General features: G+C 43.7%; 1 protein-coding gene across 3 annotated transcripts; it reads left to right on the top strand.

Moving 5' to 3' along the window:
* The first annotated feature begins 4,001 nt into the window (after positions 1–4,001).
* Positions 4,002–14,063, top strand: tmem168a (transmembrane protein 168a). 3 transcript variants are annotated; one of them, XM_062382989.1, is made up of 6 exons: positions 4,002–4,047; positions 4,628–5,588; positions 5,805–6,080; positions 7,464–7,606; positions 10,531–10,808; positions 12,461–14,063. In XM_062382989.1, exons 2-6 carry the CDS (start codon positions 4,755–4,757, stop codon positions 13,009–13,011), a joined length of 2,082 nt encoding a protein of 693 aa, XP_062238973.1. In that variant the 5' UTR covers positions 4,002–4,047; positions 4,628–4,754; the 3' UTR covers positions 13,012–14,063. The 3 variants fall into 3 exon arrangements, with proteins under 3 accessions (XP_062238973.1, XP_062238972.1, XP_062238974.1); XM_062382988.1 differs by lacking the exon at positions 4,002–4,047 and adding an exon at positions 4,106–4,373; XM_062382990.1 differs by lacking the exon at positions 4,002–4,047 and adding an exon at positions 4,403–4,519.
* The last annotated feature ends 9,800 nt before the right edge of the window (positions 14,064–23,863 follow it).

The raw sequence follows: 23,863 nt of genomic DNA, 5'->3' as shown, positions 1-23,863 counted from the left end.
GTTTCCGTTAAAGGCTGTCAACAAAGAATGGAACTAAATAATTAGGATATCTGCGCTCTCCTGTGAGTGTGTGTGAGTGTGTGTTATGGCTGTTTTATTGTGCAGTCAGGCACATGCAGGTGGTGTGGAGGTGTGTCTGACATTAGAATGAAGGTAGCCTCTGCATAATTCAGATGAGCCTGTCTCCTTTAGTCTCCTATATCCCACCCTTCTCTCTCTCTCCCTCTCTCTCTCTCCCTCTCTCTATCCTCACATAACCCATCTTCATTTCAAAAGTAACTCTCTCGCTCTTTTTCTCCCTCCGGCTCCATCTCTATCTGTGTTTTCTGAAGATCTTTTTCGCTGTAACCTTCAAGGGATCACAACATTTCTGCACCATTCATGAGCTCTGATCAGGATGTGTGCAGCGGTAGTGCCCTTCATCTTCGAGGATGGCTCATTACGCACACCTTGCACGCACGCACACACACACACCCGCACACACACTACAGTTTAGAGAAATTACTTGATTGCTGGATTCTTCAATTATGCATGAAGGCAACTTGAAGGCTTTAATTAAATAAATGTGACGACTCTTTCATGGTGTTATTTGTCGTCTTCTTCCTCCAGAAATAAATGGATGTTCAGAGGAATTAACGGACGTCTAATGCAAGCAGCTTCCACATAACTATCTTGCATGAGGAAAGCTCTCCCTTGTGTGATGTTATCCATCTGCTTTATACATCAGTGGACACACAAACACAGACACACACAAACACACACACGTAACTGTCTTCTCCTGTGAAAAGGTTGTAACTGTTGGTGCCTGTTCACAGCAGAAGTATATCCTTACTGGGCAAATAGATTAATTTTTTTCTGCAGTCGCGGGACCAAAGGAACCACATTCCCGGGGCGATCAACCACCACAGCACAGCAATCCTGCTGCTGAGGAGTTATAAAAAGAAAGGCTTGGATTGAGATCAGTCAATCGGCTCCTTGTGTTTTCCTTTAACGAGATTAAGGCCGTCAGACTTCAACAGCCACTAAAGAAACACCTTTCCAAATATGAAACTGATGCCGCTTATGCAGGAGCAGTACAAATTTAATTGCACAAATATACTGCAAGGTACGGTATATATACCCTGTACTGCTCACATTAATAGGAAGTGGGAGTCCCTGGTTAAAGCATTTACATCAGAGAGACACAGGGAAACATATAAACGTGATTTGATCATGGAAATGTGCAGTGTATAATGCGTGGGCATCACTGACAATTTGTAGGAAGGAACATATGCAGGAGGAAAAAATCTGATTTGATGTATTGCATTCGCTGTGTCCTTAATGCACAACACCCCTGATCTTCCTCATTTACATAAGCTCTTATCATGGAAAACCCTTTACTGATGGTGTAAAAAACAATGTATACTAATATGTTTAAGCAGTATTAGTGTTATTCACTGAGAATCCTGAGTTCAAACTGGATTTCGGTTCATTTTCTGGTCAATTGGAAGTTGAGGATTATGAATTAGGACAAATGGATCACAGCAAATCTCAGTTTTACATCCCGCTCTCAGACATAAACATGGTGTTGAGAGGGTTGGTTTTAAATTATATATCAATACAGATGAGGGAATACATTTTCTTAATTTGTGAGAAATTCTCATACAGTTCTCAGCTTGAGTAAATACTTTGATTCACTTTGGAATTCCACTGATTAGGTCAACCAGTAGAAGATTGGTGGTTTGACCGCAGGTTCCAGTCCACACAGTATATATGGTTTATAAACCTGTAGTTGAGCTGTGTGAATAGGTGAATGTGGTTCATCATGTATATTACTTTAATAAGACTAGGGTAAGGGTTAGGGTAAGCGCTTAATAAATAATAAAGGACGAAGATTCCAGTTTTCCTTTGACCTTTTATTTCCCAGAGCATGATATGTCACAGTGAAATCCAGGGTCCAAGGCAAGGATAAACACAAAGGGATTTTACAAATACTTTTTGTCTCCACTTTTCTGCCTTTCAACTAATCCTATTGCAAAACCAAAACCAAACGTTTTGACCTTCTCTGTTTTCCTACTGCATCGAATGGGTGAAATAAACAGAAATGACCATCCCTGAAATCCGCAATGCTGCACAGGGCGAGGAAAAAAGCTCACATGAAGCTTGAGAGCTAAGACGGTTGTTTAATAGTATGTTGAAAAGTGGCAAAAGATATAGTGAACATCATGCTCTGTGGATTTCGTTTTATCTTATATCAGACACAAACGTCAGTGTGATAAGAACTACCTTAAAAGAAAGAAATCATTTTTTGTGAAACGTTTATTTAACATCTACCTCGATTTTTTAGTTCCATCCAGTTCCATTAACATGGAGGAGGCAAGGTTGATGACCTACACCGCAGCCAGCCAACAGGTGGCAATCAAGATGATTTAGCTTTACTTTTCGGAAGCTGGGATGTATTTTCATATACCGTCTTTGTTACATTGTTGTTGTTTGTTAGACCTGCAATGGTGAATGTAACTAAATAAAGTTACTCATACTTTGTATTATAAATACTCCATCATATGTATTCTGTTACTCACAAAAGCTGCATAAACATATGAGAGCCCTTTGTGCATCAGCAGCTGAGGGGGCTAAAGCACTGTTTGTTCCCAGTCGTGCCTTATGTCAACATCTGATCAAAGCAGCACACACATACCAACACACACACACAAACACACACACACACACACACACACTCAGAAAAACACATGCATGAAAAAAGTACACACATGCATGCGTCGGCTTGCTGAGTTCACCCTCAGGGTGTTGAGTAAGCCTGATTCTTGATGTTCCCCTGATCGTTACATTTATTGCGTCAGTAGAAAATCCTAAATAAACCTTTTAACAGGATTCTCCTCAGTTCTGCAGTAAATAGGCTTCTTATCCTAGCGGCCACCGGGTTTATCTCTGTCTACAGAGCCCACTGTATTGAGACTTTTGTAGTCTTGAGTTGCAGGATTGGAGCAAGTAACAGGCTTTTCATTAAATATTCGAGTTACAATCACAGGACAATTTACAGATCATTTTAGAGCCATTGGCATTAAAAGTGATATTTTGCATTTATTTCAATACATTCTAGAACAGAACAATTTCTTTAGAAAACATCAGAAGTGTCGACAAACTGAAGTCCATCACAGGCACATTTGATATTTTGATTCATGAATATTATATATCATTTTTTTGGTTTTATTATTTATGGTTTGACTGATTTAATATGTCATTTGCAATCTGTTCGCCATGTGATGGACTGGTGACCTGTCCTGGATGTACCCTGCTTCTCCTCACCCAATGACAGCTGGGATTGGATCCAGTGCCCCAGCGACCCTCAAAGGATAACTGGTATAGATAATTGATATGAGATGAATGGATGGGCGGAATGAACTATGTAATCTATCCCTAGCTTGAGGGTGTGTGCTATAAACACGAGCTCACAGACATGTCACAACAGAAGAAAAGCATCTCTGTGATTAATAACATTGATTATAACCATCACGGTCAATGACAAGTCACAATGTCTTTAAAAAATTGAAGGTGAAAGTTTGTCTAGATGTGCAAAATCAGAGGTGGAACTTGTTTTTTTTATATTGTTTATTGTTGTTAATAGAAATTTTAAGCTACCTGTCAAATTGACTTTCATGGAATGACTATTGCTAATATCTATTTTATCATTTTCTTTTCCCTTTAATTTGAAATGTGGTTGTATTTTTCTATTTGTCGTCTTTTATCATGCATTTTGTACTTTATTATTTGCTGTGTTTGAAAATTTAGGACATAATTTGATTTAAATTGTGTGATTTAATTTTCTTTGTCATAGTTTTCATTAGTAATGGGTTTTTTGAAAGGTGTTTTATAAAAAAATTAATAATTTTTATGATAACTATTATCATTATTAGTGCAAGGTTCTATCCTGAGCATAGATTCACTAACATTGTGAAAAAGCGCAGCCTTTATTCTCTTTGACACTTGCGAGATGCCGTAGTTCCGAGAATCCGGTAGCGGAGCTGCTGTCACCTAAACAAACGACATGTAAGCAACACTTTCACTATAAAGACATTCCGTCCTGTTTAGTTGTCAGAGCGATCACTCGGACATTTATACAAGATCAGTTTCTCCTCGTTCAAACTGTTGAAGTGATGATATTAAAACGTCGTTTAGCGCGTTAGCTGACAGCGAATGAAAAGTCCGAAGGGAGGCTAAGTTAGTTAGCGAACTTCCGTCTGCAGTCAGTGCCACATCGTCAGAAACACGGAGCTGCTCCGCGGACACAGATTTATATTGTTGAGAAGTTGTCAGGCTTTTGTTTGTTTGGACATTTGCTGAATTGTTTTGTTGTTCTCACCCTAGATTTATTAGTAAGTGTAGCTAATCGAACTATAGCATGTTCGAAGTCCTTGTATCCCTCTTTTATGTTATAATGTATGAAAATAATATGAACTAATAGGTGTTGAATTGGTTTTAGAACAAACCAATCTCTGACATTCCTCAGGACATGATACACGTAACTAATACGCATGTGTGCAGAAATATACAAAGCTTTGTTTTCCTGACAGCAGTTCAGAGAGACTCCTTGTTCATTCGAGTACCATTTCTGTTGGATTGTTTACAGGGGTTGATATTGCACAGAGCCATGAAGAGGCCTCATCCTCCATTTACAGACCTGTGAACGTCCAGAGAAGAAGACAGGAGGAAATTCACTTCAGCTGAAGTTTGGATAAACAGGGATAAAGTCAGCCATGGCTCTGGAAGAAGATGAAGAGGAGCTCACAGTCGATAGACCCAAGGAGGTGGACGTGTTCACGTCCGTGCGTTTCCTGGGCTACCTGTCCAGCATCAACCTCCTGGTGGCGGTGTGCGTGGGCATGTACGTCCGCTGGGAGGTGACGAGCGAGCCGATGATCCTGGTCATCTTCATCCTGGGCCTCTTCGTCCTGGGGATAGCCAGCATCCTCTACTACTACTTTTCCATGGAGAGAGCCAGCCTCAGCTTGTACCATCTGTGGTGTGGCTTCCTGCTCGGGCTTCTGTGCTTCCTCAACAGCCCCGCTTTGGACTCAGACGTCAAGGAACTGGTCACCAACTATCTCCTCCTCACCAGTATTATTTTGAAAACTGTTTGGGCTGTAACCGAGCGAATATGCAGCTCCATCCATTACAAACCCACTTTGTTGACATCGACCGAGATGCTGGAGCTCCTGGGGTTTGGCATTGCCAGCACCACCATGCTTCTTCACAAGTCAGCGGCCATAGTAGGCTTGGTAGTGGCCCTGGGCGCTCTGATTGTTGACCTGCGGATGAAATCCCTCCTGGCCTTACCCAACCTCATCTGTTTTGCCCTGGTTACGTCTCTTGTGTTTTTCAAAGCCATAGGCATCGCAGCCAACCCATTTGCTTTAGGCTGCTACATGGGCGGGCTACTGTGTGAGCCTGTGCTGGACGTGTACTTCAGTGGGCTGGGGCCCAGCGTCCGCTGGATGCCAGTGCTCTCTCTGGGGAACGTCTGGAGGAGGCTGTCCCTGCTGCCTCTGAGTGTGACTGAGCTGGCCTTCTTTGTCCTGGCCGCCTTGAAGGTACACTCAGCATTTTGCAAAAATGTTTGTGTCAGAAAATTGACATTTCCATTATGCCAGTCATTAGGTGTTTGTGTAACTCAGAATAGGATGAGCTCTTCAAACAGTCTTTTTATTCCAACTGCAACGTGTTTTTTTTAACTATGATACAGATTTGAAGTTGCTAGTTTACTTATATTTTAAGGCTGTTTATTGACACTTCATCTGTTTTCATAGCTTGGCCACTTGGAGCTGTGGTATCTGGTGATCCCAGGCTTTTGCCTCTTCGGCATTTTCTGGGCCATCTGCCACATTATTCTGCTGATCACAATTTGGGGCTTTCACACGAAGCTGAGCGAGTGTCAGAAGGCCTGGCGGGCCCAGCGGTCCAGTAGCCGCAGTCTGGAGCAAGTCATGGCCTCCAGGGGCATCCGACACTTCTGCCTCATTTCAGAACGGCTGGTGTTCTTTAGCTTGCTGTCCACGGTGATACTGGGGGCTGTGTCCTGGCAGGTAAGACAAAATAAAGTCACATTACTAATGTAACAGGAAGACACATTATAGTCATATCATTCACAGAAAAAAAACCTGTTGCTGATCACAAGCGCCAGAATGTTCTAGAAGAACTCACACATCTCGATAAGGCCCCTGCTGTAATCCCTCCTCTGCCAGCTTTAGCATTTTTATCGTTATGACAAGTCCCCTGTAAACACAAATTGCACCCATTCCATAAACTCCTAGAGAATTGCTAGAGGCTGTGGTGTAGTTAGAAGATGCTCCGGGAGCTGAATCAGCTCAGCTCTCATGCGTAACCAATGTTAATTAGCACCTTAATATCCCTATCTACTTGCATAAGGAGCAGCAATAACTTATTTAGCCTTATTAGACATTTGGCTTGTTAGAGTCTCATGGGGCCGGGTCTTAATTTGAGATCTGTTCCTGTCAGATACAAACTTGCCTGAGAAAGGAGGAGCTGTCATCACTGATGTTTGAGAAAGTTACGATTCACATCAACACAGCAATAAACACAGCTTTGTCAAACTAAGAATATTCTCAGATGTGTTGATTCAACTCAAACAAATCTTAAATCTTTAAGGCCACAACGCGAGCTGTTATATTTGTTTTACTGCTTTGCAATGAGTGTATACGGGAGACCCACTCATCTAGATTATTACTTTTTTACTTTGTATGTGAGAATTGACTGAAAATAAGAATAGCACTTTTAAAAGAGACTTTCCTCGTCTGTAACCCAGCTCATGAATGAGGTGCAGAGCTTCTCACGAGTAACGCCAGACTCCCACAGCTTGAGGTCAACGACTGCAACACTCAAGTCCTCTTTCACGCTGTATTGTGCTTCATAGTCGTATATTCAGGCACCTAAAAAAATCGTAAATGCATCTTGCAGGTTCAAGTGTGGCTCCACTTAACTATGCAGGTATTGATTTATGCAATAATAACAATGCAGTCTTTTTAACACAGGATCTCCTTTGTGGTGCTACATTGTATTATACATTTGTCCTGATATTTGTGTAACTGCCAGTTTTTATTTTTCAATTTGGTCTTTGACATTTAAACATTAATATGTAAAATACTTTTAGCAGATAAAATTAGTAGTTTTATTGTCTTGAGTCCACTCAGAATGTACTGGCCCATACACTGCAGTAATTGGACGCTTTTAAAGGGTTTCTCGGGAGGTTTAGTCTTCTGCCAAACAGCGCATTGTGTCTCCATTCAGTTAGGTCCTGTCATGTTCTGTCCTGCAATAATAACGCTGTCAGTCCCCTATTGTATCACCGCCTCGCAAAGTGTCACCACCAATTATCTGGCTCTGATTGCTTTTGTACGCGCTGTTGGTTGTGAGAGAAAGTGACTCTGATTCTTTGATATTTTCCGCAGCCCTCGAATGGCCTCTTTCTCAGCGCTCTGCTGGTGGTGTTGCCTCTGGAGTCTCTGGCCCATGGTTTGTTCCACGAGCTGGGCAGCTGCCTGGGGGGAACCTGTGTCGGATACGCACTGGTCATACCAACGGCCTACAGCAGGTACCTTAAAACCGCACGTCACTCTTCTACTGTATATATTGTTGTTTTTTATATTGTTGTTCGATATTGTTGTTTTTAATTTGTGGTTTGTAAAGTGCACCAACCACATCAAGGCAATGTCCTGTATGTGCAAATATACATGGCAATAAAAAGAATTCTGATTCTGATTCTGAAGAATTACATTTTGATTATGATCAATCTCTTTATTATTCAGTTTGACAAATTTATTTATCCTTCAGTCAATATAACAACGGAAAGTTAATCTGTTTAAAATTTAAAACAAAATTGCCAACAAAATGAATAAAAACAAACAAAAAAATATATGAGAAGCACTAATGAGTAAAAGCTTTGGCTCTTTTTTCTCCTGGTAAATGCAGCTAATGTTTGGGCCCTTAAGGAATCATTCCACTGCTCCCTCCACGGCATACAAAGTCGATCAGCTGCGGCACTTGGCCATTAGCTGCCGCTGATGCCTCTCCCAGTGCCCTCTCAGTCGGCCTAGCGCTTTGTGAAATAGCCGAGTTAGTTTTGATGATGCCGACATCTTGCCCCCTGCTTCTTAACAGCAGAACCCAGCCATCTCAGTTATACATCGCTGCTTATTTTATTTATGTTTTTTTCTCTAGAGGCTTTCCACTGTTGTAAAATCCAGCCTGTGAAGATTTTGGGCTGGTATTTTAAACATTTTAGCCAATGTTAGCATTCCGGGGGGGATGTCAGGCTTTCTTGTGCTTAACTCTCCCAGGTGATTTCGGATGCAAGCCGATGTCATGTTGGAGCAGTGGGCGCTCTGTATGCATGGCCGTATGTGTGGCGTCCATAGGGGGAACCGAGTGCACGACGAGAATGGGGCAGTGTATAATCGCCTGTATGATGGCTGCAGATTGTGTTTTCACAATGACAAGAGCCCCACAGGGAGATGAGAGGGTGAGAAGGGGGGAGGGAAAAACACAGAGGTAGGCATGAGGGGAAGAAAACACAAGGAGGTGACTGAGGTTGTAAACGGGGGAGAGTGGTGATACACGCCAAAAGGGACAGACAGAGAAGAGGAAGGTGAGGAATTGGGAGAGAGGAAGAGTGCAGCGCTGAGAAATCGGTGGAGAAAGGGACAGGATTTTTTTTTTTTCAAAGGATGAAAGAGAGAGTGTAACCGGGGGAAGATGTGGTCGGAATCTCAAACTACAAGCTTTCACTCCCCTGGGGGCTGCAAGATCTGAAAAGATTAGATGGCTTTGGGTGAACAGTGTATTGGCCGAAGCCACACAGAGGTTTGCAGTCATTTACAGCTGGACAGAAAACGGTGTTGTTTGTATATGTTCTTCTGCAAAAGGGCAGAAAAGGACATGAGGTGAAAACCCGGCTCAATGCAGGTAGCATCATTATCAGAGTGACATCGCAGGCCTGAGGAATACATCTGCTTTGGCTGTCAACAACTACTTATCTGCCCAGTGGCCAGTAAACCAATTCTATCTCTTCCACTGGAGATAAGCTTCCAGCTGTCGTTGTCAAGGTGAGCTTTGAGGTGACGGCGGGGGCATAGGGCAGATGCCGTGATGGCTTCCGAGTTATGCAGATGTCCGTGAGAGTGAAGTATGGCTTAATCTTCTGATTGCCCATGAATAACATCAAGTACAGGGATGTAAAGAAAATGTATGGCGGCATAGAAGAGCTGCTGGCCTTGACTTGGAGTGTGTTAGTGTATGTGCGTGTGTATGTGTGTGTGCCTGTGCCCCCTCTGTGTTATCATCCACTAATATTATCAGGCAAGGCTTTGTGCGTCCACACACACACCTAAAAAATCACCTTGCCCTCAACCATCTTTAACTTTAGTTGCTCCTCCACTGATGCTCATAAGTTTTCATTAAGCTAATACTATCTGTCTACACTAGCGTTTTGATTCCATATTTGAATCCCTGTCCATACTAAAACACATTTATCGTGTGATCACTCATTCAAGTGTCAGAGTATCAGCTCGTCACAAGCATGTTAGCAGTTGTATCATTGTAAAATCCAAAACTGAACTGCACAACAGCAGTTATAAGTTTCAGCAACGCTTGTAATTGATTATCCATGTTGCGTTCTACACTGGTAGCCAAGGTTAATGCCAGGTGTTTTCTCCCGGATGCGGGTCATGTGATATGAGCTTGACGAATCAACGAAGGCTACTTCACGACCGAAAAGACCCAATTGGCCAAGAGAGCGTCGTTGCACAAGCGGTTTCTAAACATCTCCGTTTCTTTCCTTCCAGACTAAAAAAGGTCAATCAGCGAATTTACTAAAACTCTGGATTAGTGTGGACGACAGTTGTATCCGTAGCAGAGTTGATGTGGTCTAGTGGTAGAAACTTGGACTATGGGCAGAGAAGGTCTCTGGTTCGTCTCCGGTTCGACTCCACGGAGAGACAACAAAAGACTACACTGGATTGATCTGTCCAAAAATCCAAGAGTCTCCCTACCCTGTCTAGTGCCCCTGAGCAAGGCACCTTACTCCCCCAACATCTGCTCCCCGAGCGCCGTACATAGTCACTCCCTGCTCTGTGTGTCCTGCACCAGATGGGTCAAAAGCAGAAGTTAAATTTCCCTACCTGCATGAGTGTGCCTTTGCATGTCTGTGCATGTGTTTGGGACGAATAAATGCATCTTGACCTTAATCTTGATCTTGATGTGTGTTAGGGTCAGTTTTTGTCACCCTGCTCACTTCTTCTCTCGATCCTTGTGTTATATCCTCCAGCAGTGATCCACCACTCCTATTTCCCCCCGTCTCACTTTCCCTACCCTATTATGTTCTCATCCTCTCGTCACTGTCTCCTCAGTCCTTTATTCCTCATTTCCTCTCTTCCACCTCGTCCTCTGACAAACTTCCTCCTCAGTATTACGTTGTGTTTTTCTCACATCCTCTCCTCTGTCTCCCTCTCTTTCGTCCAGTGCCAACGGCCAGCCCACTCTCCTACCACCTGAGCAGGTGCAGCAGTTGAACCAGCGCTCCACGGGCATGCTGAACAGTGTGCAGCGCCTCTTCTCCCACCACATGATCCAGACGTTTGGCTGCGACTACTCCACCAGCGGCGTTACCCTGGAGGCGATGCTGACCAAGCTGCGGGACTTTCTGGATCGTCACACTGTGGACGGGCCCCGACATGACACCTATCTGATTTTCTACAGCGGGCACACGTACAACGGCACCGGGTCGTGGGCTCTGTCAGGTAAGAGCCGCACTTCCACGTTATTATTTGTATTACCTTCGCCATGGAGATTATGTTTTAGTCTCTTGTTTTGTCCTCAAGCGTATTCCAGCCAACGCTTACCCTGACCCTTTCATTCGACTCCAATATCAACAATTGCCGATCATTCGATTCTTCCAAATTACATTTCTACCACCAGTGGTGGTGACCTATGCTTTCATGCTACCTGTAGGAGATACTTCCGCAGCTGTCAGCAGATGGAAAAACAGTAGCTCATCTAACAAATAAAAAAATGTATATGATATGATTAGAATAGAAAACAGTACAGTGTGTGTGCACTCTGAGCCAGCTGCTACACTTGATCATTATGTGTTGCTGTTGAGAACAGAAGGAAACTAGATTTGCAAACAAGCAGAGAATACACAAGAAATAACGATGGACAAATGGCCGAAACGTCCAGTGTTGTCGGCTTCATCTAAAAATTTGCTTTAATTATCAAGTATAAACAATTACTGAAGATTTCAGCCAGGCATGGGTAGAACAGAAGTCCCATCTACTGCCGAACTGTTGTGTTGAGTGGCATCAGGTCGATGCTGAATTCTCCCTGCAAACTATTTGCATTACAATCCGATTTCCATTGTTTTTCATTCCTCGCTCCCCTCAGTCAATCAGAGGCTGATTGGATTTGCACGTCAGACTGTGAGCGCCCAAAGAGTTAAAACCGCTGCGAGTGACTCGCCGCTGAAGTTTTGTTTCCAGCTGAGACGTCTGTGAGGGAAAGTTGCAGACGGTCTGCTGTGACACGAGCCGTCCCTCAACAGCAAATGAGAATCGCAGCAGGTTAACGTTGTGTCGACTCCCACTCCTCTGTTCTGAGATTACTTGACACATTATCTCTGCGTGACGCTGCAAACAGGCAGAGAAAAAAACTCCCTGTTCTAAAGATAATCACTTTCCTTTGTCATCAGCATCTTGAAGGGACGTGTTTCGGAGAAAGTGAGCATGTTTTTACAGAAATCCAAATTGGAGACAGTCTCTGTTTTAAAAGTTGTATTTCTGTCCTTTGATTTCTGTAGTTATGCAGCGTAAGTGCAGACGTGTCCAGTGCTAAATTATACAGGGATGAAATACGTTTGTGCAGTTTGTGTGGACACTCGTCTTCATGCTGACGGCCGTCAGACGGGAACACAGACGGACCCGCGAGTGAAAGTCGGCAGGTTTGATCCCTTTAAAGCCACTTTGTCAATCAACAACCACGAGTCATGTCGAGGTGTCCTTGAACGTTACACGGAACCGATTGTAGCTCTGTAACCTCCACGACACTGCATATAACACAGAGTGTGGTCAAGAGTGCTGTTTTTGTAATGTAAATGAAACATGGCAATGGTTAGGATGTAAAGACACTAGAATGCCTCATTTATCCACGTGTCTATTTGCGAGTCAACTGAAAGTGTATTTCACAAAATTGGGTCACAAAAAACGATGGAATCAGCTTTTCTACCTCGGCTGCAGTGGTGTCTCCATCCATCCGTACAAAAAGGCTTTTCCATATTATAGTCTGTATTGAGACATGGCGTTAATTTACAAGACACAGCAGTAAGTACTTGAGAGGGGCTCATCCTCTTTTCTGTCTCTCTCCTCCCCATCTTCCCCTTTGACTTCCCCCGCTGTAGGAGGTGAGACTCTCCACCTTGCCCAGTTGCTGGAGCTGTGGAAGGAGAAGAACGCCGGCCACTACTCCCGCCTCATCCTCGTCCTGGACACGGAGAACTCCCTCCCCTGGGTCAAGGAGGTGCGCAGGGTGGACGGGATCTATGTGGCCGTGCAGGGGGCCGAGCTGTCCGCCGTCAGGGTCGACCCCGAGGCCGGAGACATCCCTCTGTTGGGGGACTTCACCACCGAATGGGTGGAGTTCAACTGCAACCCGGACAGCAACACCCAGTGGTCGGAAAAGGGACGGACAGTGACGGCCTCGTACGGCGTGTCCAAGCGCTGGAGCGACTACACGCTGCACCTGCCCACCGGGAGCGACGTCGCCAAGCATTGGAAGACCCACTTCCCCAGGGCCACATATCCCATGGTGTACCTGTCCAACTGGTGCTGTGGTCTCAACCTGTTCTGGTTGTGCAGCGTGTGTTTGCGCTGCTTCAGGAGGTGCAAACTCGCCTGGTTCCCACCCGCTGTTCTGGACACTGGGCAGGGCATCAAACTGGTGCATTCATAGGTCGCATGGGAAGTTGTAGCTATCGTTTGTTGTCTTAACAGTTGGGAGTGTGTTGGGTGCACGGTGTTTACATAAAGGAATTAGAATGTGTCTATATAAGATTCTACCCCAGGAGGAGACAGGAGAAGGTGTTCAGAGAGATTCTTTGCATTGTAATTTCTGATGCACATTTTTTTATGGGGACCCCAGAATGAGGCTGTGGGAAGCCAAATACATTAACCCCATGCATGCTGCACATGAAGAGCTCAAAGAACAACAGTTACTGAGTGCAGCTCCTTTATTAAGGTGTCTTCATATATTAATGATTGATCAGTCATTAACAGTCAGACAGTTATTTTATTCTGTCGGAATTTTTTTTTTTGCTACATAGTGCCAATTTATCCTTACAATGCTGTGCCTTCTGAGGGCCTTAAATTTGCTGAATTCTTTTATATTTATGTGTCTTATACATCCTTGCCTTGCCTCTTATTTGTATTTAGAGATAAGGAGACAGTTGTTTGAGCTGGGGAGGTGCTCAGTGTCTTCCTAAAGCCTTTCTATAGGATGGACAAAATATTGCCTGTTGAACTGATGAACTCAGTGACCCTCTGGTTCCAGGGACGTCCGACCTCGACCTGCCGCTCTCGCTGTGCGATCCTTTCTCTTTCCAACTGTTTCAAATTCCATTTATATCTGCACCGAACAAAGACAGATGCATGGCAGTATATCACCACCAGACAATAGCCTTCTATTTGTAATATATTGAGATTAATTCATCTTTAAGTAGTCATTTTGCTCTTTAGAAACTCAGTTTTGACTTGTCATGCAAAGCAACAAAATCCCGAGGTTCCGGGTGCTTGCTTTCTGTGCACAGACTTCTTTATTTCCTTCTCTACTTGCTGCGTGTCATCTCTCCCCCCCACACAAACTCTGGAGAGGATTGCTGCCTTGAAATAAGTTTGTTTCTCTGTGATGTTTTCAAAGAGGTCAAGTGGTGTTTTCCAAGTGTCATTCCCCATGTGCCTCACCTGAGGTGTCTCTAAATAGAATAATTAAACCTGGATGAAAAACTGGTCTGACAACGTTGTGTGAGACATGTATGAAAAAAGTAAAAATACATATGAGCTGGATAAAATGAAAATGATATAAGAACGTTTTTATAGAAATACACTAAGTACCTGAAAATACCTGAAAATACCTGAAAATGTACTTAAAGTATTTTGTCTTTGGCAAGACTTGTATCATAGTTCGGCCAAACTCATTAGAGCAAATACAGACTCTGCTCTTTTAAAACTTAATATTTGAATTGTGAGCTTGGAGAGAAATGAGAGTAAAGGGGGGGGGGGGGGGGGGGCTGCTCGTCTCGGGGAGCAGCACTGTATCCTGACTCACCTGAAGGGAACTATTAGGAATAGAGCAAGATACCACCGTGAGATCTCAGAAGGATGAAATTTGGTAATGAAGCAGCATTTTATCACGGAGAGAAGGGAAAGAAAGTGGCATGAACCAGAGCAAACATTCCCAGCACTCTGAACCCACTGTGTTTAGCTTGTGTAAATACCAAACCATTAGGCAAATGCGAGCAATAAGTCCACTGTGGCAATTAGCGGGAAAGGAGACGAGTATAAATGTCCTCTTGTGAGGCCGCTCCTTTCATGGCTGCAGCCTGTGAGCTGCTGCTTACAGCTCAGGTCAGGGATTCATGTACTGTATACGGGGGGAATCATTTATGAGAATATTAGATTACGGTCCGGATTCATCTCCTAAACTGGATTAGGTAATAAAAGAGCCAGCCGCCTTTGAGGGGCCCAAGTAGATGTGCTGACTCAGAGCCTCGCCACACACACACACACAGATACATGGGCTGGATGCAGCTGCACACACCAGCCGTCCTCTGTTCCTGTTTCTCCTCGGCCGAGCCTCTTGTCTGAGGGTAATTACAGCCTGTCATGGGGCATTACCTTCTAATACAGGCAGTGATGTGCCCGATGCTCGCCCACGATTTATTTGGAGGAAATAAATGTGCTTTTATAGCACAAGTTGCACCCCAGTAAAGGAGGAAATGCAACAAATGTTTTGTTTTTCGATTATTGTTGTTCCAGTCGCTGTAGGGCCACAGCGGGGGTGGCACTTTTATGCCTTTTTTAAAAAATATCGCATTTCCCCGAACAATGTTTGTTGTGAGCCAGTTATGTGTTTAACCATTCATCGTTATCTTAAAAACAGTTTGAAGAATGAAGGGAAGACATTCTGCGTAAAAAATTGTTTTCTTCGATTTTTAAAGTGAAAATGAGATGGTGTCATCCTTGAAATCCTCCATCACTCATCCAGCTCAGACATCCATTTGAAGCCTAATGTTCTAGAACAATACGTACTCGTAAATTCTGAATGTTGCCTTCTCTCTTCTTGAAATGAGTAATGGGATGAGAGAGAGAGAGAAGAATCAGCAGCGTCACTGTTCCAACTTTCCTTGCTGCGTCTTGCACTGGGTCCGACATTGAAAATGTCAAAGCCATTATCTCAAATTACAAGGGCTGAGGATGCATTTAGTGGCTGTTTAACCGTGCAACACTCCCCCCACAGTGCAGACAATAATTTGAGAGCGGCTGCCAAAATCTCTCCCCCACTCTCATGCTGCTCTTTAAACGATGCACTTTCTTCAAAAACCACATGGACATGTTGGAGTCGTGGTTTGCATCAGACGCTACATCAGCTGGCGTGACCTTGCACGCGATTAACTTCCTGCCGGGATGTTGGAATGTGGCCAGTTTGGACCTGTGGCATTATTTGAAAAATGCTTATTGCTTTTTAGGGGTAAAGTTAGATGAAAAAAGTAATATTGAAATGATGCTATAATGGGGAGGTTGTTTAGGAAACACTTAAAAGTGGAATCCCCAAAATGTCAAAGTTACCCAGAAGTAACCATGGTTGGCGTAGCGTGGGATGAAAGACCTGCCCCCCTCCACCTGCGACCTTCTCCCATTGGACGGTATACTAAACTTGAACCTAGGGATTGAGACTATACACTATTCAACATCCATTTTTATTTCCAGTCTTAATCGCAGTATAACCTGGAGTTTTTGCAGCATTTCGCTACATTGACATGCAGTAGTTACCATCTGCGTGATGTCAAAATAAGACTAAGTATCTCTGGAACAGGAATAAGAATGGAATATTCATTTAAAACATAATCGTGTTCAGAATAACGTCAATAGTTGGAATATTGCTGTCGGTTTAACCATAGGCATCGTCTCATCTGGAGAAGAGTAATCGGGTTTTAGCTCTGGATGTAACTGCCTCCATTGCACATTGCAGGATGGGATCAAAACTCTTAATATGCAAGACATGAAAGGCCCATGATATCAGATCATATAACGGGATGCGTTTCATCAGTGTGGATGGCTAATTCTGAAGCTCGTCCTTAATCAAACTCGGGATATTGGCTTGTGTAGGCAGCCAAACATATTTAGTATGAGCCAGAGGATGCGGATACACTTGATTCAATTAAAAGTGTAAATTGGAGGCTAACAAGACTGTCAGTGCTGTGGGATGGGCGGTTTGGTAATTAGCTCTGTTGTCGCAGTCGGGCTGAGATGGGACAGGGATAGGCTGAGCCAGGCTGGTGGAGCAGATGAGTTTCCTATTCTGCTCTCACATCTGGGAGCACGGGCGTCTTCTGAAGACAGACAAAGCATGAGGCCTCTCCCGCTCCAGGGAAATGTCCCTCTGAGTCGCAGCTTGATTTGGATGGTGGAAATTCAGCACGAGGATCCAAGCTGAAACGCTTTGAGGTACATGTTCTCTTTTTTGTTGATGAGCAACATCACTTTTTATCATGCAACACATTTTTTTAAATGTCAACGGTGCTATACTGAAGATTTAACCAATTTCTCCCTGAGGAATTAAAAGTTGAAAACATATGCTTTCTTGCCGAGAGCTAGCTGAGAAGGTCTTTTAGAAAATATAGTAGGAGGATGGAGCTAATAGTAGCCTAGCTTATCTTAGCTTAGCTTAGCATAAAGATGGGAAACAGAGGGAAACAACTAGTCTTATTAACCAACACTAAATGTCCTTCTCTGAGATTTAGCTGTGTCATATTGTTTGAGCTAAACTAACTGGTTGCTAGCTGTTAGCTTCATTCTTACTGTTCAAACAACAAGAGTAGCATTGATAGTATCTAACTGTTAGCTAAAATGCGATATGCTTTAGCTTTAGCTGTGCTAGCAGGTGCATTTGGGTATCTCTTTTGTCAGGGACACAGGAAGTAAGGTTGCCCCCCCCCCATTAGGTGAGAGACTGTTATTGTAATGTAAACAGTTAATTGTTCAATAAAGATAACATTTTATTTTCCTGAGTAACATTTTGACAGATGCATGTTTGAAGGCCTAGCATCAACCGATTTTCTTTATATTTTTTATCATATATGGGCTATATTTAGAACGCTCAGTGTATTTTTCTGTATCGTCCATTGCACAAACGTTGAACTGGACGTAGATAACAGGTGCATAATGGTGAATATCTAGTTTCTTTAGAGACTCTAAAATCAAGTTTGCCATCTATTGTTGTGTAAAATGTTGTTCAATACAAAAATCATGAATGTTGCACTACTGCACTACTTTTAACATTTTGTGTTATACAGATTTTTATTTCAGCAGCTCGAACTCTGACTGGTTTTCAGCATCCCTGAACCTAGATTTCTACTCTTTTTGAGAAGCGAAAATGGCTGATTCTTTTTTTTACATATCACTCAGGAAAAAGGAAAATACAGGTGTTTCCCAGGACTGTAAACTATACCTCAAAGAAGTCGAACATTTTGATTCGATAAGGAAGAAAAAAAAGTAGGTATCAGTAGATTTATACTCAGCCCTAGAGATGATCTCTGTACTTTACGGCTGATATAGGTGTCCTCGTGAATCTCTTTCCTGAGCAAAATTTGAAGTCAGACAGATGTCAGCTCTGCTCTCTGTGCCGGCTCTCCATAGACTCCCATCCTGCCTTGAATCTCTCCCCACCTAATGCAGCGCTCATGCATGACTCACCCTGAGCCCGCTCCCTGCAAACTGCAATCTGCCTGACTGTCGGTAAGTGGGTTATGGAGCCTCACTAGGGGTCTCTTCTCAACCATGACATAACAACGAGCACACGCACCGACTGGAGTCATACCTGTTTACTGCCTGGAATAGGAAGGTGCCTGGCTTTAAGTGCCGCTCGGGCATTGAGATAGGTTGGGTTGACGGGGGGATTACAGGATGGCTGCTCCACGAGATGATAGATTTTACAAGAGGTCTTTTGCTCTCTTGCATGTTTATCAGGCGGTTGTGTTTACCTCTCGCACCCACTCGCACGCATTGCTCATCTTGTACCGGTGGACCCTAGGATGTGTGTGTTTGTAACCTTTTGCCCATTTATTTCATATCCATTCACTACAGAGATGTTCAGACTTCATCTCCTGACCTTTTCTCACAGAGAGAGAAGATTCTAAAGGAGATTCTGGTGAAATATCTCCCTTAAATGATGACAAAATCCTTTTTGTAGAAACAGACGAAGGCAAATCACGACCAAAATTATGCAAAACAAATTCAAAGGCTTCTTTATTGCCGGTGTTATTAATCACGTTCGATTGTCCCTCACCTGCTGGTTTTGTGATTGTGTATAAGCAAGGATAGGCACACATCTCCTATCCTTTCTGAACGTGCCTGCATTGCACTCACGTGCGTTTGTGCCCGTCTGCTTGTGTGTGTGTGTGTGTATGTGTGTGTGTAATGTCAGCAGAACCCCAGGGGGTCTCGTTTGATTGCAGCCACACAGCTGGCTCCCTATGTTAGTCAGCCAGGCTCCGAGTGAAGTTAAGAGAGAGGAGGGGGGGGGGGGTGAGGGCAAAGAGGAATGGGGGAGGAAAGATGACCCGATAAGCACTGGCAAAAAAGAGAAGACAGCTTGTGTTGCTGTAGCTCTTTCTTCTCACAGCCAGCAATGTGGGAAAACCAGAGGGAAGCGCTTATTAAAGAGAGAGAAGAGGTGTAGAAACATAAAGGAGGAATGATTGATGGAGATAGAGTGGAGGGATGGGGGGGATGGAGGCAGGCAGGTGTGCCCACGGCCAGAGGCGGACAGGCACAATAATTCAGGCCGTGAATTTGACTCCTTTCCAGGCCACCCTTTTCACACAAGCACCAGACCTCTAATTTTATTGGCTATTGCCCTATTTGTTGATGTAACGGTTACCAGACTAGTAAACAAGTAGGTCGGTGCGGTAACTCCCTGCCATCTTTTCAGTGACGTCATCGTTGTCAACTGCCATAAGAATCTCCTTCTCTGTTCCCACAACCAAAACATTGAAAATATGATATATCCACAGGCTTTTACTTTGAAATTCTACATCAAATTGTCCTGATATTGTCAGAGAAAGACTCTGAGGTGATGAGCTGTCCTCGTGAAATGAAATTAGTTTATTTTTGAATATCAATCTGAATATCATTCCTAGTCTAAATTCCCCTGCTAATGGAATGCCCTGTGTAGCGTTGACCAATTATATTGTCCCGCCCCCGTGTCAAAGAAATAAAAGGGAAACTGGATATCGGTAAGTCCTGCGCCTGAACTGAATGAGTAAAGCAGGATACATACATGCAGCAAGAAAAAAAGGGCCTATATTGTTTGGCGACACAGATTGTGTTGCTGGGTTTATTGTGGGATTTAAATGCAAGCTGAAGCTCTCAGTCAGTTTAACTGCTGCGGTCAGAGCCTCGTGCTGCTGGGCAATTGGGCAACGGCATGGAATAGCCTAATTTAGAGGCAGATGACTTTATGTCCGTGAACAGTGGAGAGGCGGAGACAGAGAGAACGTGAGGCTTTGCGCGTAGAGGTGGCAACATAACAAGAGAATAAAGAAATTGCTGAAGTGGTGAAAGAAATAGATGAGGAAAATACTTCCATATAGAGAGAGAGAGAGTGAAAACAAAACGCAGACACACACACACAATCCCATTGAGGACTGCTGTCATCCATCGCTGCGTGCAGTGTGGGAAGATGCCAGACTCATCTGTTTTAGCTGGAGTGCAAAAGCTTAGAGAAAGAAATTCACTGAGACAGAAAAGGAGACTGCAAGAGGAGGAGGAGGAGGAGGAGGAGCAGACAGTGAGGAAGAGAGAAAGCGAGACGGACAGATGAGAGAGGAAACAAAGAGACAGAAGAGAAGACAGTGTGTTTTGGGCTGTTAGGTGATGTGTTGGGGGCGGCGAAGGAGAACGTGCCCTGGTTTTTCTCGTGCAGATGCTCTAAAGGCCTGTTCTCAATCACTCATCACTGAAACAGCAGATTACCTCCAGACTGCGTCGAGAGAATCTTCTAGAGTTGCCATTTAACAAAAGTAGCACACAATTCCATTCCAATGAATTCCATTTGTATGGAGCCAAATCACAACATACATTATCTCAAGGCACTTTACATTGTGGGATTGAGACCCTTACAAAATTATAAGACTCGGAAGTGATCCACAATAATCCTTGTTGGGGTGAGCGGAGAGAAATGAGGTAGAGAAGAAGAGAGGGGAGAGAGAGGAGACCAGAGACCCTGGAATAACAGATTCACATTCCCCACACAAGGACCTGCTCTATTCATACGTGAGTTCAATCAAACATTACATGGACTCTGTATTAGTGAGCTGGCAACTGTAACATAGCTAAACTAGAATGGCACATACCTCCGCCAATGCCCAACAGTCCCCTCAAATTCAATCATGCTGCACTACATCGCACATGCTCATAAATATCAGTCCTCATATTATGCCTGATTCTTTTTCATCAAGATTTTTGCAGTGATTTACCTGGACACATTTGCGATCTCGCAGTGCATGTCTGAAAGCCCAATGAGGAATTAACAAAAGTATGTTCTGTGTTAATTACCTGTCTCTTCACGTGAAAGGCTCATTGCATTTTAATGTATGAAAGGTTCTATGCCCATGAAGTCTGATTAATTGAATCATTTCATGCTGAAAACAAAAGGGAGATTTAAACCTCTCTGTAGCAGCTCCTGAACAATACCTTCAAGGACACTGTCGGGTCTGAGCTGTTATGCGAACAGGTTATTATTTATTATTTTATTGATCAGGCCTCTTTGATGACCTACCTCGCCCATTAATCTGCAGCCGGCCTTACTCTCCCCCCCTCCCAGCCCTCCCCATAACTGCTGCTTCACCTCCGGCTGCCAAACTGCTGTTTCAGGTTGAGCTGTTTTAACAGGCGGCCGTGGATCATATTTGGCTTAATTACCTGTGTGTGGACCAGAGGCGCATTAGAAATCTCGACCAGATGCATATTCAATAAATTGACTGAAACAGCAAATGGACGGCCTGTGATGCGTAGTCATCTGTGCATTGGGGGCTCGTGACCTTCATGTGTCCTATTGATATTTGGTTATCACTGAAGGAAATCATATGCGTGATGAGGACAGCTTCATATACTGTATTATTTACTGCATGATATCAGAGATGGTTAAAGACGCTATGTGCCGTAGCTTCGTATGTAGAGGTCCCAAGGAGGCCATTGTAATGCATATTTGTTTCCAGACGCAGCACGGGAGCGCCACATATCCCATTGTGATGCAAATCAGGAAGCGAAGTCTAAAGTCAAACGGAACGAGATGGACCAGCTGAGATGATGAGAAATGTCTCGGCCCTCCTGAATGAGCCAGCGGGAAATGAGTTTGAGTTACAGATCTCGAGGGAAAACCAACGTCTCTGTAATGATGTTTTCTTAAGTCTGTATTTCTTTTTAATGTGAAGGGCGAGAAAAGAAAGATGAGAGTGTAGTCGACCTCTCATGACACAAGCCCACAGTTTATGTTTCTAATATCTCTGCAATTTTTCCCCTGCTCCCCTACGTTTGTATCGATAAGGTGCCCATTTTTTTGCAATAGTGTGCGTTTAATGTCTGCTAAGTTAACACTGTAACATTTTTATTGTTTCTTTTTTATAATCAGCAGATGATAAATGAAAGTAGAGACCTGACCTGCAGAAAGAAGCAGCCCCGCCTGCATGTTTTCTTTATTTACTCGTCTTTGATGTTCACCAGAGGCTAACAGATTAAAGTTTGCAACATCAGGGACTGACGTTTATTACCCAGGGGTATTTGTATTCCTGGTCGTCCACTGCAAAAAAGAGAAAATCTTTTTTTATTGATCGTCTCAGAGCAGGAAGGGGGGATTGGGGGGAAAAACATGCGCTGCCGCTGAAAAGGCACGAGCTGCGTTGGCAATCTCTGTGGAGTGCATCCACCTCTTCAAAGTGGGCGACGGGAAGCAAAAAACGGCTTTAATGATCAAGGTTTTCTTCCTCTTTGCACTTTGGTTTTGTCATCGGGTGTCTGGCCTTGTCCTTTCCGGCTGTGTGCACTGAGTGGACGCAGGTGTGTGCACGTTCCGAGGTGCATACATACATTCAGCGGGGCATTCACAACTACTGTGTCTTAGTAGTCATCTCCTATTCCTAAATTTAAATTTAATCTAACAGTAATAAGACAGTACTGGAAACTATGTCAGCCTTCCGTAATTTCCATAGCAAGAGAATTATCCAATCTTTGCTGCTGCTAGCATCAACTGTGAGCTGATGTAGCTTAAGATAGTTCTCAACGTGATGGTATTGTTATTGTACTTTAGGACAGTCTAAAATACTGTATATCGCAATTGACGGTTTTAAACACTACAGTGTTTAAGTCACACGATAACTGTGACTCGTCAATTGCTTGTCAATAACAAAAGCGCACCCAGCAGCATATCTGCTGTAGATGCCACTGCCCATGCTTTCGTACTGCACGGTGCTAAACCCAACCCTGAAAAAGAAGTCGGCAATGATGTACAGTGTGAACTCTTGGTTTTAATCAAAAGCGGCTGTCAGACATGCTGTAAACAAAAATACATGATCTCCACAGCAGAGGTAATACTTGAAGTCCTGCTCCTACCAGCTGCTCCACCCCTCACCTGAACGCTCCAGAGATTTCTGGGTTGGTTACACGTCTGAACGGAGAATCTCCTGCTGCTGCTGTTTATGTGTGAAAGGTAAACCCCAGAGAAAATCCGGACCCACCTCTGCAGACAACCCCAGAGTTAATGTGTGGAAAAGGCTATGCAGAAAACGTGCATATGCCAGTGTGTGCTTGCACGTATATGCACAAACACAGCCCTCTAAATACACTTCACTCGGGTGAACTGTGTGCACTTTTATTGGCTCGCGCTGCATAACAGAAAATTAACTGACTGAATAACTTAAGCTCTCTCTGTGCTAATTAAAACAGCTCGCTCTGCGGCCAGGGCAGCGCTGTAATTAATTTCTGCTTTTTGGACACAAGGATGTTCTGAGGACTGGCAATGTCAAAACATCCTGAGCAGCCTGGCTGAGGGGCCGTTCTTAAAAGTGATTAATTAATGTCGAGCGGCACAAGAAATTAATTTCCAGCCCGGTCAATACAACCACTGTCGGCTCCGTGTTTATTGTCCTTTTGTCAGACTGACTGTTTGCAAATGACTGATGAGCAGATTTCACACTTCCCCAGTCAGAAAATATGACATATCTCCCGTAAACCATCTCCAGCGCGGTTGTTTAAAACCTACTCCCCGCTGTCTCACGGTGCTTGTTAATTAATTCAGAGGCTGTATCATATTCCTGTATAATATGATGAGGAGGGAAGATGTTGCCAACGAGTCGTCCTTGCCAGCAGCCTTATTATCAGTCAATAATGAATTTAGACGACCCATGCGATGCCAAGCGAATGGCCTCACTCGGTGAATACAAACTCCAAACATTTGTATGCATCCACGGCTGCCAAGTGCGAACGTGCTTGTGATCCTCTGTGTGTGTTTTTGTGTGTGAGCCTTTCATTTG

The sequence above is a fragment of the Platichthys flesus genome, chromosome 23 (assembly GCF_949316205.1).
Source record: "Platichthys flesus chromosome 23, fPlaFle2.1, whole genome shotgun sequence".
NCBI classification, from domain to species: Eukaryota; Metazoa; Chordata; class Actinopteri; order Pleuronectiformes; family Pleuronectidae; genus Platichthys; species Platichthys flesus.
The sequence above is the reverse complement of the archived record's forward strand: the minus strand, read 5'-3'. Positions and strand labels throughout refer to the sequence as shown.

Bases quoted from the DNA above. Each gene is read 5' to 3' on its own strand.
- tmem168a (XM_062382989.1), top strand. From the start codon at position 4,755: ATGGCTCTGGAAGAAGATGAAGAGGAGCTCACAGTCGATAGACCCAAG. The intron at 6,081-7,463 runs GTAAGACAAAAT...TATTTTCCGCAG, and splicing joins TGGGGGCTGTGTCCTGGCAG to CCCTCGAATGGCCTCTTTCT. The intron at 7,607-10,530 runs GTACCTTAAAAC...TCTTTCGTCCAG, and splicing joins ATACCAACGGCCTACAGCAG to TGCCAACGGCCAGCCCACTC.